Source organism: Platichthys flesus, chromosome 9 (genome assembly GCF_949316205.1).
Source record: "Platichthys flesus chromosome 9, fPlaFle2.1, whole genome shotgun sequence".
In the NCBI taxonomy this organism is placed as follows: Eukaryota; Metazoa; Chordata; class Actinopteri; order Pleuronectiformes; family Pleuronectidae; genus Platichthys; species Platichthys flesus.
The window spans coordinates 24,258,436-24,272,878 of record NC_084953.1 but is presented as its reverse complement, the minus strand read 5'-3'; the positions used below and the strand labels follow the sequence as shown (position 1 = coordinate 24,272,878).

The following is a 14,443-nucleotide window of genomic DNA, read 5'->3' as shown; positions in this document are numbered from 1 at the left end:
ACAAAGCTGTTGTGCGTTTTGTTTCACTGGATCGACTTACAGAAAGAACACATTGCTCATTTATTAGCGACATCTCTGATTCCCTTGTGATGATTCATTCCTTCAGAAACATCACATGTCTCGTGACTGAAGAATAAAGAATCTAATTGATGACGTGCTCCTGACTGAGTTGCTCATGTGCTGGGGTGATTGTGATTTCAGTGAATTTCATTGCCCCTTACTTAAGAGGAAAAGGGGTGGGGTTGAATTCATTAATTATGCAAGGTCAAAATATAATGTTAGACTCGTTCAAACCAGAATCCTAATGCCTGGAAATGGCAATCACTGCACTGCTTTACTTTTATCAGAAAAAAAATTCCTCTCTCTCATCTCCTGACCACCCTTATTAACATGACCAAGAGAGCAAAATGTAATATTTTTTCTGGGATGTCGAAGGTTAATTGTACAGTGTATATAGAGCGAGAGTGTATGCACATTACCATTCAGCGGCGTAGCTGTGCATAGTAACACTGGACCTGTTTTACATTCAGCCAGAAGCAGCCCTCTAACTGCTGCTTTATTTAAAGACAGTCTGTGTCTGAACTCCTCATGTATCGCTGCTGAGTCTGACTCGCAGCTGCACAACCCTCTATCACATACTACTACACACATTTGGACAAGAGGAGCCAGTGTTCTGCTGTGAAGTTGTCCCCAAACAGATGTTTAGCCATGTGCCATAGGCCATTTAGAGGATTAGTGATGTGAGTTTGTGTGCCAGGATGTTTCCTTTAGAGGTGTTTTGATTCCACAGACAACCATAGAAACTATTCTGTTTCATTTATATTTGCAACTAAAATGGGACTCAGTGGAGTGTAAACCTCTGCTCAAGCCCAATGGTTCCCTTATGAAACCACATTTAAACTAATCACAATCAGATTTTTTGTTTGCTCATAAATATCAGTTCCCTAAACACGCCTGATTTTGGGAACTCAAGTGTTGGTATACGGCCTATGTTGCAATGTCAAAGAAAATTCTGGCTCCGCCCACTGATCTTGATCGACCCCACATGAATCGAACGGGTTCTTCCCCGACCCACAACTCCTCCTCCCTTCGTGGTAATCTGTCCGGTAGGTTTTGTGTAACCCTCAGGAACAAACAAATTCAACTAAACTGAGGGCCCCAGTAGTTTGATAAGTCATCAGTAGCATTAACCTTAATCATAGTAATCATAGTACACATCATAGTTATTTATATTCTTTGTTTATTGAATCGATTTGAAACACAACATAGTAATGTCCAAAATATATACCCCACTAGTGTATATTGCTGTACTTCCAAATACAAACACACACACACAAAACATTACTAAAAGTGTGATATAAATGTAAAATATAAATAGTATAAAATAATTAAGCATTGACGTTTCTAAAGTCGGGTAATGCACCACAACTAATATTCAGTCACCTTTACTTTGTTGACAAAGAGACTGTATCTCATTGCTATGCTGTACCTCAGATGAAATCGGGATTTCTTAAATATCTTTGGTGATGCAACAAGAGGATTTGATTTTCTGTAGCGGACACAATTGTTGAGGAAATATGATGTAAATGTGTCCATTTCTTGCTCTGAAAAGGTTTCAGTTGTGCAGTCAGATCACTTGAGAGCGCACTCGAATGTTCCAACAGGGAGAAACAGACTCTGTTTACAGCTGCTTCACTATGTGACTGTGTCTTTGACAATGAATAAATACAGCTGGCTCACTGTGGTGGATTATGTGACTCAGTTTCAATTCCCAGCGGTTTCCTGGAAGGTAGCAAATTCATACATTGGAAAATGGGAACAATTTATATCATTGTTTGTCATAAATGAGCTCAATACTGAACATGGTTATTCATTTTGTTATCTTATACAGTGGGTTTGCCAAATATATTGGACCCCAACTAATTAATAGGCAGAACAATATTTAGAACTTAAACTAAGGATTCACTTTTTTGTATCTATATTGTTAAATTACCTTCATGCTAAAGTCTGTAAGATTTAGAGGTGAAGTTGCATGTTGCAGCTGAACACCCATAACATCACTGAAAGAGAACCTGTGGTAGCCTTCGGTTGTCGTAAAAACTCAAAAAGGGGTTTAGTTTGTCCAGTTGGGACGACTGTAAAAACATGGCGGCCTCCATAGAGGACCCGCTGCTAATGTAAATATAAAGTGTTTAGATATAAAGGGCCATTTCTACGGTAAAGAAAACAACAGTTTGTACAGTTTAGATGAAACACAGGATTATTTCAGAGTTCTGCTAATAGATCCCTTTCACTTAAATCGTACATACTGAACCTTTAAATATTGAAAAGTCACGAGGAACACAGAAAATGCAATCAATAGGACCCAGGCAGAAGATACTTGCTGTGTGGATTTTTATCCAGCTTGCATGGGAACCTAGCCTGACGTTGTCAGACTCACAATTCTAGTCAGAATGTGAGTCTGAGACCGCTCCATTGGGCTGTGATTATGGGGCGTGTTTCAACTGACCAGGAAATATAATTCCTCTTCGCTCAATTGGATAGACCTACAACCAATCAGAGCAACGTAGTATGTGACGTATGCTAAGCAACGCATTGTGAGTTATTTACTAACGCCAGCTTCACACCGGAAGCTGAAGCAATCCGAAGCGACGCTGAAGTGCAGCGCCAAGCCTTAAATAACAGCTGGCTCCCATCCACTCCCATGTTAAAACTTTGTGCGGGTCACACCGGAGGCTGAAGCACCGCGCTGCGCCAAGGCTGCCTCGCGCCGTGCAGTGATAGTTTCGGCGTCGAGTCTATTTTTTGCGCTATACGCGAGTGTATCGCACCAGGAAACACACTGAAAAACGATCTTAAACTATATTGATGACATATTGTATATGATATAAATGTTCAAATATGCATCCCATACTTTGAAGTCCCCTTATGTTGTCCTGGAGTTTTAATTTGACCAATGACATTATTAAATGTCCCCCTCTGCCCATCCACTACAGCCACACAAGCAGTGATACAGATAAAAAGAGAGAGAGAGGGGGGGGCTACGTATTTTCCACATAGGCTTGAGTGGAGAATACGTAATTTACCCCCGACACCCGACATTTAACGGAGCAAACAGCGAAGTTCTTCAACATGGATGACATTAAATTAATAATTAAAGTGGAGAAGTACAGTGAGTTGTATGCGCGGTGCTTTGGCGTCGCCTCCGTCGTTCTCTGTTCCTCTTTCAAAATGAATGCGCTGTCGATGTCTTCTAAAACAGACTCAATGGCAGCATCTACACATCTCAGCTCTCCAGCGGCAGGCATGTTTGTTGAAAACGAATTCAACCCAAGGGCACTTTGATGACGTGGTTGATTACGTTACCGTTGATCATCTGTCCATCATCGTATAAAGCCCGCCCTGACATCCTGATTGGCCCGGTCGGCCATAATTTCTCCTTAATGGAGCGACTCCAGACCGAACTTCCCGAACTTAAATGTTGTGGGCGGGGCTAAGTTCGTCTGGCATCCCGGTTAATGGGAACCAGTACTGGCTGTAGTTCTATAACTATGTAGGTTAAATAATACAATCATGCCCTAATATTGGAGGGCTGGTAAATTTTCATGTTAATCTGTCTTTATGAATAATGAAACCAATTTACTTGATTTTAAATGAAAATCAAGTAAATTGGCTTGCATTTATTCCCCGGTGACGACCCTGGAGATATCTTACTTTTGAACATGATCAAAGTGGTGAACATTTTTATGTTTTCATGAGCAGGACATATATTTAATAAATCACATCCAACAGACCATTAACATCAACATGCATTAACATAAGAAAGCTGCAGATTATTCATTTTAATAGTGCTTTGGTCTATATCATGAGGCGCACTGCTCCAGAGCTGACAGACGCTGGTATCGGTGATTGAACTCTCAGCAGTTGTACCTTCCCAATTCCTCCATCCTGAGTTATACCAGATAGCGCTGCAGCACCAGTGATGTGTTGAATCTTCTTTATTGGCAGCCTCCACCATCATTTAGATTCCACCTTAACTCCAGACCTGGCACCTGAAAAAAGATTTCCTATCATGGAGCCTGAGCACAGGCGCCGCGCTCCGAAAATGTGACGAATGCAAATGGGACGGGAGAAATCAAAAGTGACTAACGTGTATGGAAACAGAGAAAATCAATTGTCTCCTGGGCAAATGGAGGAGCTATTAAAATGATTGTGTGCTACAGGAATATATTATCCTCGGCAGCTGCCAGCAGAGGCAACAGCGGCTCATACTCCAAGTCTGCCTGGCTCAAAAAAGAGCTCCCACGAAGGCAATTACTGCATTTGCACACTCTGCATGAGCGGAACATGTGATTTATCTGCCTGCTCTCAAGCTAATAGCTCTTACACATTATCATTATAACAAGCATAAAACATGCTATAAAAATATCCCGGCACAAAACGAAATAAGTGGATTTTTTTTTAAGTGGACTTTCAGACCATTAAGGCCTACTTTATCAAAGTTAATTTGTGTTTGTCTTTCAAAGGAGATGGTCCAGTGATGCTTGAGGCTTGACTCTAAAGAGACATGTCAATTTGCCAGCTTCAATAATACAAAAGGGTTTGACTTGCACAGACATTTAAGCTTTGGAGCAAGAAACCGATGTTTCAGATCACAATAACGAGATGTTTCTTTCTCTCTCGCGATCCGTCAGTGATATTCAGAATAAAGAATCAATTAAAGCTCCAAAGAAATATGACATGAAGCATTAATAAAAGGCTTTTATGAAACAATCATGGCTGACTGTAGTTTGGATAACAGTTTGTCATCTTTCTCTTTGGGGTAGAGAGGCTTTAGAGAGAGAGGATTCATTCCACTCATCAGATAAACATAGTCGCCGGGCTTCAATCAGAGCCTGTTTATGAACACTTCAAAAACAATCAGAGCATCTCAGCAGACATGGGAAAGGTTACACAGCATGGAGATAGCACAGATTTCCTGGTTTTTGAAGTATATTAACTTATTAATTATGACAAAATATGAACACAATGCACACGATGTCCACGCTCATTCCCGTTGGCTGGAAGGAAATGTAAAGAAGTAGAGCAGTCTGCCTTACGTCTCCACGTGATGCTGATGAGGTACTAACCTTCTGAGATGACAGGTTTACTGGAGTCAGACACGTGGACCCATTAAAGTTTTAATAAACCAAAATGTGAAATGGCGCTATGGCCCAGTCTGCTGCCTGACCAGTGTCCTTCAGAGGAAATTACACCAGCACACCTTCTCCCTGTTTGACCAGATACATGCAGAGTCAAGACTGGTGGGGAAATCTCTTCCAACAAGATGTAATGAAATGATGCCGTCTGTGATGCAGCAGAAGAGTGAGCTCATGCTTGCTTTTTATAATATTAATAATGATGATGATATATTTTATTTCGTGTTGCCTTTCTGAACACCTAAGGATACCTGTTATAGATCAAAAATAAACACATGAATAACTGTCACAAAAACAAACCTTGAAATCAGATTAGGACACAAACATCCATCAATTATACATATGCCACACAAGACTATAGTTAAAAATAAAGCAATGGTCAAACTCAGCTTTAGAGACAAAGACACCTAACAGTACATAATGTGTGAAAAAAAAAGTGACTACAAGTACAACAAAGTGTTAAGATCTGATTAGTGAGTGATAGATGTTGTTTGGTTCTGGATAGACTTATCGAAACAGATGAGGTTTGAACAGCCCAATAGAGTCCAGCTGACAGATGTGAGGAGGCAGAGAGCTCCAGAGTCATGGTGCCAATCAGCTGAAGGCTCTGGAACCCACCCTACTTAGTTGTAAAGTGACATAGAGAAGAGAGCCGGGCAGGGACAGGGGTGTAGGGTCCAACAGGTATGTGAAAGCCAGGTTGTCGAGGGTCAGTGACGCTGGATGAGGAGTGGTTTGATGTGGTCTGTGTATTTGGTGCAGGATATAATTTGATGGACAGAGGACTATTGTTTTGTCCATCTGTCCCGTTCCAATTTTGAACACATTATATCAAGGTTGCCAAAAGTGAATTGCATTACATGGGCCAGAAACATTCAACTAGACTCAAGGATGACCTGAATAGAACGTGGTGGTCAAAGTTCAAAGGTCAAGGCCGTGGTTACCTCTCAAAGCTAATTATTGGCATTATGAATGTGATATCACCGGAACGGTCATGGGAAATTATTTCACATGTGGTACAAATATTCCAAAGAACTATTCCAAAGAACTAATTTTGCACATCCTATCTTAAGATCAGCTTTAGGCAATTGGGCTAAATTAACTGATTAAATCCTGGTGCATGGAGGCTGGTTGGCGGAAGCATACAACCACAGTGCCCTAATTCTTGGTTTTGCTGAGCCAGCTTATTGCCACTGGTGGACACAATGTTGTTAAATGTGGAGCAGGTGAACTATTATTTGTATGTTTATTTTTATGAAACCAAAACAATTAGCTGAGGGAAGAATTTAAGATTGTTCTCCTTGAGAACTTCTCTTCGTAGTACTGACGAGCCATCGTTCACACAGAAGTATTGATTGGAGCAGCTTTGAAGGAGTTATTAAGTATTTACTTATTACACATATGTTCATGTTTATGTTTGTACTTTATTTTGTGTATGCAGTGACAATCTGAAAAGCACCATTATTGTGGTGACAGACACATGCAGGAGTGGAGGTGAGGCTCCTATCTTACTACTGTGTGGTGTCGGGGTTACATGCTCATAGAAGACACATTAATACACAGATGTCTAGTATGACACACATACAAACAAAGTCACACTCAAAGTCGCATGAGACACTGAGGCCTCGTCGCAAGTGGGCATGTGTCCCAAACCGCAGGGCACAGTTCCAGCGGCAGGCTTATAGATGAAGGTCTCCGTGAGCACATGCATGCGGAGACGCACACGCTCGTTCACATGCGTGAAAACACAGCAGCCCTCAAGCCGCCTCCTGTTGCGACTCCTGGCCAGCTATGAGACATGGCCTGCTGGCTAGAAAATGGCAGAATTGTGTGTTTGGGCCATCTGCTGCTCAGACTGATATAGATATCACACACATACGCTCACACACGAGATACACACAAAGGAATGCTATAGGCGTACGAAACATTATGGTGGTTATTATCCATGTATACCACATATTGAGAGTTTACAAGCCACTGAATGAGGAGAGGTCGAGATGGTCATGTGACATGACAATATAGCAAAACGAGGCATCCATGTTTGGTATTCAGACACTTCTATATCATGAACAGCTTTTAGAAAAGTCATTTTCCATAGTATGATTATTATTTGGATGTTGATATGAGTATTTGGCATTCATATAATGAGCTGTGCATCCCAATAAAATTATGTTTACATAAATGAAATGAATTTATCTAATTTAAAAGTAGTATTTTAGTCTTGGTTCTTGAGATAAACTCATAGCTCATAAAAGTTGAGATACGGCTCCAACTCTCCCAACTGTGTATACATACATACATTGCTTGAGAGAGAGAGAGAGAGAGAGAGAGAGAGAGAGAGAGAGAGAGAGAGAGAGAGAGAGAGAGAGAGAGAGAGAGAGAGAGAGAGAGAGAGAGAGAGAGACTCATGGCAAGAATAAAAACATCACTCGAGATGTGGATGACCTCACGAAACACTCTGCAATCAGAGATTTTTTCTATCATTCAGGAAACACTCACAACAAGTTCTGTTTAGTTGTGTGAACGTACAACTCTAAATGCAGAACACAGCTACAAGACTCGGAGTCAGACACTGAGTGGTAGTTGATGGAGGTGGAACAAAGTTTATTGCTGACGAGGCTGGATAAGGCTGGAGAGGCAGGGTGCTGGCTGGCTAGAAGGTCCTGGCTGGTTGGAGGACGAAGGGCTGCGCAGTGAGGCACACACGCGTCCTGGAGTGAAGAGCAGAGTTAGGTTAGCATAAATCCAGGAGAAGAAACGAGTAACGTATTCAGGCTGCGACTTGCTACCATCGACGACGGAATAATCTGGCGTCGCAGTGACGAGATGACCAGGCTTATATGGCAGTGATGATTAGTAGAATTGGAGGCAGGTGTGTCTCGTCCTGCTGCAGTCACCAGCCAGCCACGCCCCCTGCCACACACAACACACAGGGAAAACACAGAAAAGCAGGAGCCGACAGCAACAAACTAGAAATACAAAACACAAACACCACAACTTCATGACTAATGTCAGAAGAGTTTTTCTCACAACATTACTCCATCTATTTACTACACTCTACATTTCCACACACAGGCTTTGGTAAAATGAAGACGTTTTGAAGTATATTATTACATTATGTGTAAACTTTATGTTTCAGAGCATTTCTCTTCCTGAAAGACTCCCTCACCTGGATGTTGTATTTGTTTTATTTTATCAATAGGCTCAAATACAGCAGCAGCCTTTCTCTACAAGATGGAGTTTTATTGCTGGATTTTCAAGTCGAGTCTCCTCAGAGTCAGAACAATAAAGAGAGTAAACATCAAGTGCCAAAATAACCAGGAGAGGAGACTCATATAATGCCGGGGTCACATTTTATTGACAATCTCTTTCTTGCAATTAGGATAGATGAATGAATGAAGGCCGATATATGCTACTCCGTTTTGACGGACACAGACACATGGGAATGGCTTCGCCGCTGTGAAACGCCCTCTCCGAGCACCTCGGAGAGCTCCTCGTGCACCTCTGAGTTTTCTAACTATACGTCGGCATTTTGGAGAGCCTAGGGACAGCCCTCGGCTGTGATTGGTCTTCTTTCTCGCTCAGCTTCTCACTCGGCTTTGAGCAGTTGGATCCTCGCATTTGTTTTTATGAGGCTATGACAGGATGACAGCTTTTGTATGTGCACTTTGCTTTTTGTAGTTTGTGGTCATTGTCGGTCAAATCTGAAAGCAATAATCAATTAAGTGTACTAATTGTTAGTATATTGCAGTAATCCATAATGTTGCTTGCATGATTAATAAGCACTTCTATTTGTCCACTGCTTTCAGGTCTTTCTCCAGCCTACCCGATAACAGTGAGGAAGCCAGTGCCAGGTACCTCTACAGGCAGTGGGTGGGACTCGGTTTGACAGACGTCCACCTATCCAATCACACAGTCCTCCTCAGCCTGCCTGGTTCCACACCCAACACAATCACTGACAGGTCTAGTCACCAGTGTTTCCTGCCAAACGGGAACCCCTGTGACCAGCGTGGCCCAAACGACCTGCCGAGGCAGCAGTTCTCTTACGCAGCCTACTCCGCTGTTGGAAGTCTACAGGTACGATTTCCATATCTTGACATTTGAGTTAACCTCCGTGCAGCTGCACTCTCCTTTTGCTTCTCCTCCCCTTTTCCATCTTTGTATTGTCAGGTTATCTAAGACTTCAGCCTCTGGCCACTTTAGGGTCAGCACTTAAGGGCATTGTGAGAGGTTCTGGCTTCAAACGCTACAGCTCGGCAAGCCACAGTTCAGGGTCTAAGGGTATTACAGTACTTTTATTTCCTGCAAGTGCCAAGTCTAAAGATGATATTTATATTTGTATTTTCTGGTGAAAAACCGATTGGCTACATAGAGAGGAGTCCTTTAAATTAACTGCCACTGTGCATTACTTACTAAAGAGCAAATTATCTCAGCAAGTTCTAACATGAATAGTGATTGTTTATCTGCTGATATCACTGATTTGAGATTTCAAATGTCCCTATCCAGCGAGGAGAAGATTATAAATGTGGTCAAATCTATAACTTATTCCTCTAATACAAAGCAATGGGTAGACAATCATTAGAGTGGTGTGTTGAACGATCCCCTGAGAACTGTGAGTGAATTTTCATGCATTTGTATCACAACAGAAAGGAAAGTCTTTGCCCCTTTAAATTTCTAATGAGGGAATTCTGAGCCTTGTCGAGTATGTCGATGGATCTTATCCAGTGACAGTGATGGATTGATCGATCACACAGAACTGAGCAGTGTGACACACCGCAGTGAAAGAAGATGGCTGAGTTTTAACAAGGAGTGGAAATAAACATCCCAATTAAGAGAGAGAGAGACAGAGAGAGTGAGAGAGTATTGATGCCTGAGTGAGACCAATAAATTGTTCAACAAATGTGCGTCATCATCTTGAAAAACGATTTAATTAATCATATTCAGTTATATCTATAGGTAAAACATAGTTCGTGTTCAAATTTCTAATTTTGAAATAAGAAAGAAGAAAGGAAAAGTGTTACTTTCTTCACATGCACATTGCAGAATGAAACAGTGCATGTTCACTGGATTCAACTTTGTTATACTATAGAGTTTCATTTTCTTATAAATAGAACAGAAGGAGAAATTTCCTTTGTAGGGTGCCTGAGGCCATATTTTCAAGGCAAGAGGTATTTCACAAACTTTACACAATACACTTAGATAAGAATAGACCGCAGGATTAGAACAGCACCAGCCGACTTGATGCAGAAACCATAGAAATCTTTAACATGGTATTTATTTTATGCTTGATGCACTGTGGATCTTTCCCACCATTCTTCAGGAATGAGAGGGTTAATGGAAGTCATTATGCATGTAGTCCGCCAGCACTAGGAGACACACACACACACAGACACACAGACACAAAAACACACACAAACACACACACACATTGAAATATAGTCACACTATTTTTAGAGGGCTTTACTTCTCTGTATCCTGGGAACAGAGAAAAGGGTTGAAGGAGACGCTTGTTATTCCCTTGAGCCTCTGCCCGGCCTGAGGACAGATGAAAAGTTGCAGTCAGTCTCTGAATACCAAGTTTTCCTCCTCTTTTTTCTCTCCCCGCCTCTCCCCCCGCTCTCCTTCCTCGGCTTTGCTCGATCCATCCAGCTGTCCACTCGTCAGAGTCTACCCACAGGAGGGTCACAGTCATCCATCACCAGATTATTTCCCAGCTCCGTTGCCGCACGCTGCCTTGAATTAAGCGGCGATTTGCTGTGTCTAAACATGGCTTTCAGACAATTAAACATGGCTGTTGTGTTGGATAGATGGCGGCCCAGTGCAAGTATACTGGGATAATAAGTCCTGCTCTTGGTGGCACTGTTTCGCTGGTGCTGCAGGAACTGTGCTCTAACACACAATATCTGAAGGATCCTTGTGTGTGTGTTGGTCTATGTATGTGTATGTGTGTGCGCGACTGTGTGTGTGTGTGTGTGTGTGTGTGTGTGTGTGTGTGTGTGTGTGTGTGTGTGTGTGTGTGTGTGTGTGTGTGTGTGTGTGTGTCTGTGTGTTTGAGAACGGGAAGCAAGAGAGAGCTGTTTGTGGGTCTGGTCAAGTCATGTGTAATCGAGTCTCCCAACATGTCGGTTGGGTGCAGGTATTAATAAACCCTGACATGTGCATCCCTTGAGCTTGTTAGTGCTTGCATTCTAAAAACAATTTTCTCTACAACTTCAGCATATCTCTACGATAACTTTGCGAAAGCCTGGTCTCATCTAGCTTCTAATTAGTGCTGCCTATGCATGTTGTGAGTGTAAATCGCCTGAGAAGCTAAAAATTGCAACCAGTAACTTAAATCTAGTTCACGAAGGCAGCACAGTTTAATAAATACAAATTGAGTGTTTACCAACTTGGTAATGAGCTGCACCGTAATGATGTCCACACTACTGGAGACTGTATGTCTGATGCATTTGATGATGCCTGATAGTAAATTAAATGTTGTTCATCATTCATGTTGGTATGTAATTTGAAAATATTTGAGGCCATTGTCTGGAGTAAAGGCTGCAGGATGCTACTCCGAATCCGTTACGGTTGGACAGATCGAACGGACACCGTTTAATTTATGGTTCTCCGAAAGCTGTAGATGCTGAAAATAATTCGCCGCCAGAACAGTAGGTGGCGCAACGGTAGACGAGCATAGAGAAGCCTACCTCATGAGTTATATAAATGCAGAAGAAGTTCACGTTGTTTATTTACCTCCTCCCAGCTTTCCTCACACACAGTGAACTATGGCAACTAACAGACAAAGGCTGTTGATGGAGCTGTTGCTGCTTGACATGGAAGAGGACTTGCTTGTAACGTATTTTATGGGACGAGAACAACAACAGAAAAGGAGATGGAGGGAATGATACAGGAAGTGTTAATCTCTATTGATTCATGATACGTGCAGTTCAGAGAAATAGTAATATATGAATCATTAAAATAATAATTCACTACTTTGTGTGGTGTGATCGGAAGAGGAGGGATCGACAGTAAGCTTTTAGGAACTTAAACAAGGGTTGACAGTTGTAATAAATAATAGGCTAAGTCACTTTAAAATGAATTAAAGAATCATTTATACGTGTGTAATCACCAGTGTTTTTTTATGTCACAATAAATTAACTGAGCAATAATAGAGAAGAATAAACTGTATGATTAAATATATGTATACATTAAGGTGGTTGTACATTATAGATGGTTGTGGAGTGTTAGGAATGTCACATGACTGGAGCAGCTCAGCTCGAGTTGGCTGCCTGAACTATAGCTTGCAGGCGTCGCTCAATTTCAGACTTCTTTCATGTATTTTTTTTATCCAATTGACACTAACCCATGGGTCCATTCTGATATAAATACTTCCCAAAACTTCAGTAGTTAATAAGAAGAGGAGAGGCAGGGGAAAATCATTTTTAACTTGCTTATTCATGGTTACATAGCAGTTCAGTCATGGAGAATCTAATCTTCATGTAAACAGCTTAAGACCTTAAATGGATTCCGAGTTCACCGAGTTACTGCAGACAAGCAACCATTCAAAGTGTATTATGATGTGACACCTCCATTAGACTGAGTCCGAACTGCTGGACAGAGTTAACATGGTGGGGTTTGACCCTGTGACCTTCGGCTTACAGGGGATGTTTTTCAAAGTAATGATGCCAATTGCCTGAAAAACCTACGCTTCCACTTGGCACTACAGGGACTTGCTTTTACTAATCGCACACCAGCACATGGTAATGTACTGTTTGTTATGGCGTTACAGCCGACTGTGTGTTTTGCACTTGTAAAGAACATGTTGTAAAGAATACAACTGTAGAATTTCTATTCAGTTTATGAGTAAACAGTAATGTTTCATAAGTAGCCTTCATTGTGCAGAACACGAGAAGCACAGGAAATAGAATGTGGGGTTATTTATTCTTGAGTAGGAGAAGAACCAGAATTGAAGGACAGTGGTCGTTGTGGAAAGCGACAGACCGAGCTGTCAGAGGAGCCATATAACTTGTGAAGAACACGCTGAGAAAATACACAAGCAGCATCCCGGGCGACATGAACATCCATGAAGTGCAGAAAGTCATTCTGGTGCAGTACACATTCACCAGAGGGTGTTATACATCAAGTGAAGCGAGAGAACAGCCTCCCTGCAGGGCCTCAGGACCATCTGGTCACAGCTGTAAGGACATGTAAGAACATGTAAGACACACATGAATAAGTTGGTAGAGTAAGTAAATACTGCATGGACTGACACTGTAACAGATGGTAACTGATTTTTGTTATGAATTTCCTGGATAAATAGCAGATCATGTTCCTGGTCTTGATATTAATCATATACTTAAATATAAATGTACATTCTGTTCCATCAGTTTGGCTTTCTCAATAACTTTAACCAGTACTGTTACTCCTAAATGGATGAAGCTGACAATATATGGCGTAATTTAACAGACCATATTATAAACCTTGTTAAAAAATACCCCCAGAGTATTATCCTGCGCCAAACCTGACAACACAACCACCTTCTTACAATTGCCATGTTTGATCAATTTTACTGGTTACTGCATTTATAGTAAAGAAAAAATTGTAATAGTGATAATACATTTTATTTATTAGGCACTTATTAAGCTTCAGGAAAACTATGACATATTTATCAACAGCACTGAGTCCATACATTGATACATTGATGAACAAATACAATATTGTGATAAAATAAATAAATCAACATAAACTGTAACAAGATGAATAAAGATTAAATGTAGCTCAAAGGGAAATATGCTCCCTTAATTACAACAGGGGAAATTAAGGGGAAATAATTAGCAAGGGACAATGCAATTGTCAAAGATAATCTTACTTGAAGTAAATATGAACTGTATTTCTTTAAGATTAAATTAAATAGACAGGTACTATTAGTTTGATAAAAACATATAGAATAATTTGAATTAATTAAATTAAAAAAATGTAAAGGTAAAAATAGCAAGATCTGATAATGGAGATGAGACATTTATCCTGTGCAGGTGTGTCTAAAGGAAAGATTTAAGCAGCAGCGGAGTCTCTTGGTTGCTGAGACAGCGAAGAGTTTTTGATCAGGTGATCTAAGGGGCCTGTTGGGCTTTAAGAAAAAAAGTAACTCTTTAATATATTCTGAGGCCAGGCCATTGATGTCCTTGTAGGTAATAAATGTATTCTAAATTAAATGGGCAGCCAGTGCAGTAATGCTAACTCTTGACCAATAGGAAAAGATAGGA

At 41.0% G+C, this 14,443-nt stretch overlaps 1 protein-coding gene across 1 annotated transcript in view; it reads left to right on the top strand.

The window, feature by feature from the left end:
* LOC133961268 (inactive N-acetylated-alpha-linked acidic dipeptidase-like protein 2) overlaps window positions 1–14,443 on the top strand; it is a 376,914-nt gene that overhangs the window by 133,740 nt on the left and 228,731 nt on the right. Inside the window, exon 5 of the mRNA XM_062396349.1 lies at window positions 9,008–9,275. Within this exon, the coding sequence (XP_062252333.1) occupies window positions 9,008–9,275 (268 nt within the window). The remainder of the gene's footprint in view (window positions 1–9,007; window positions 9,276–14,443) is intronic.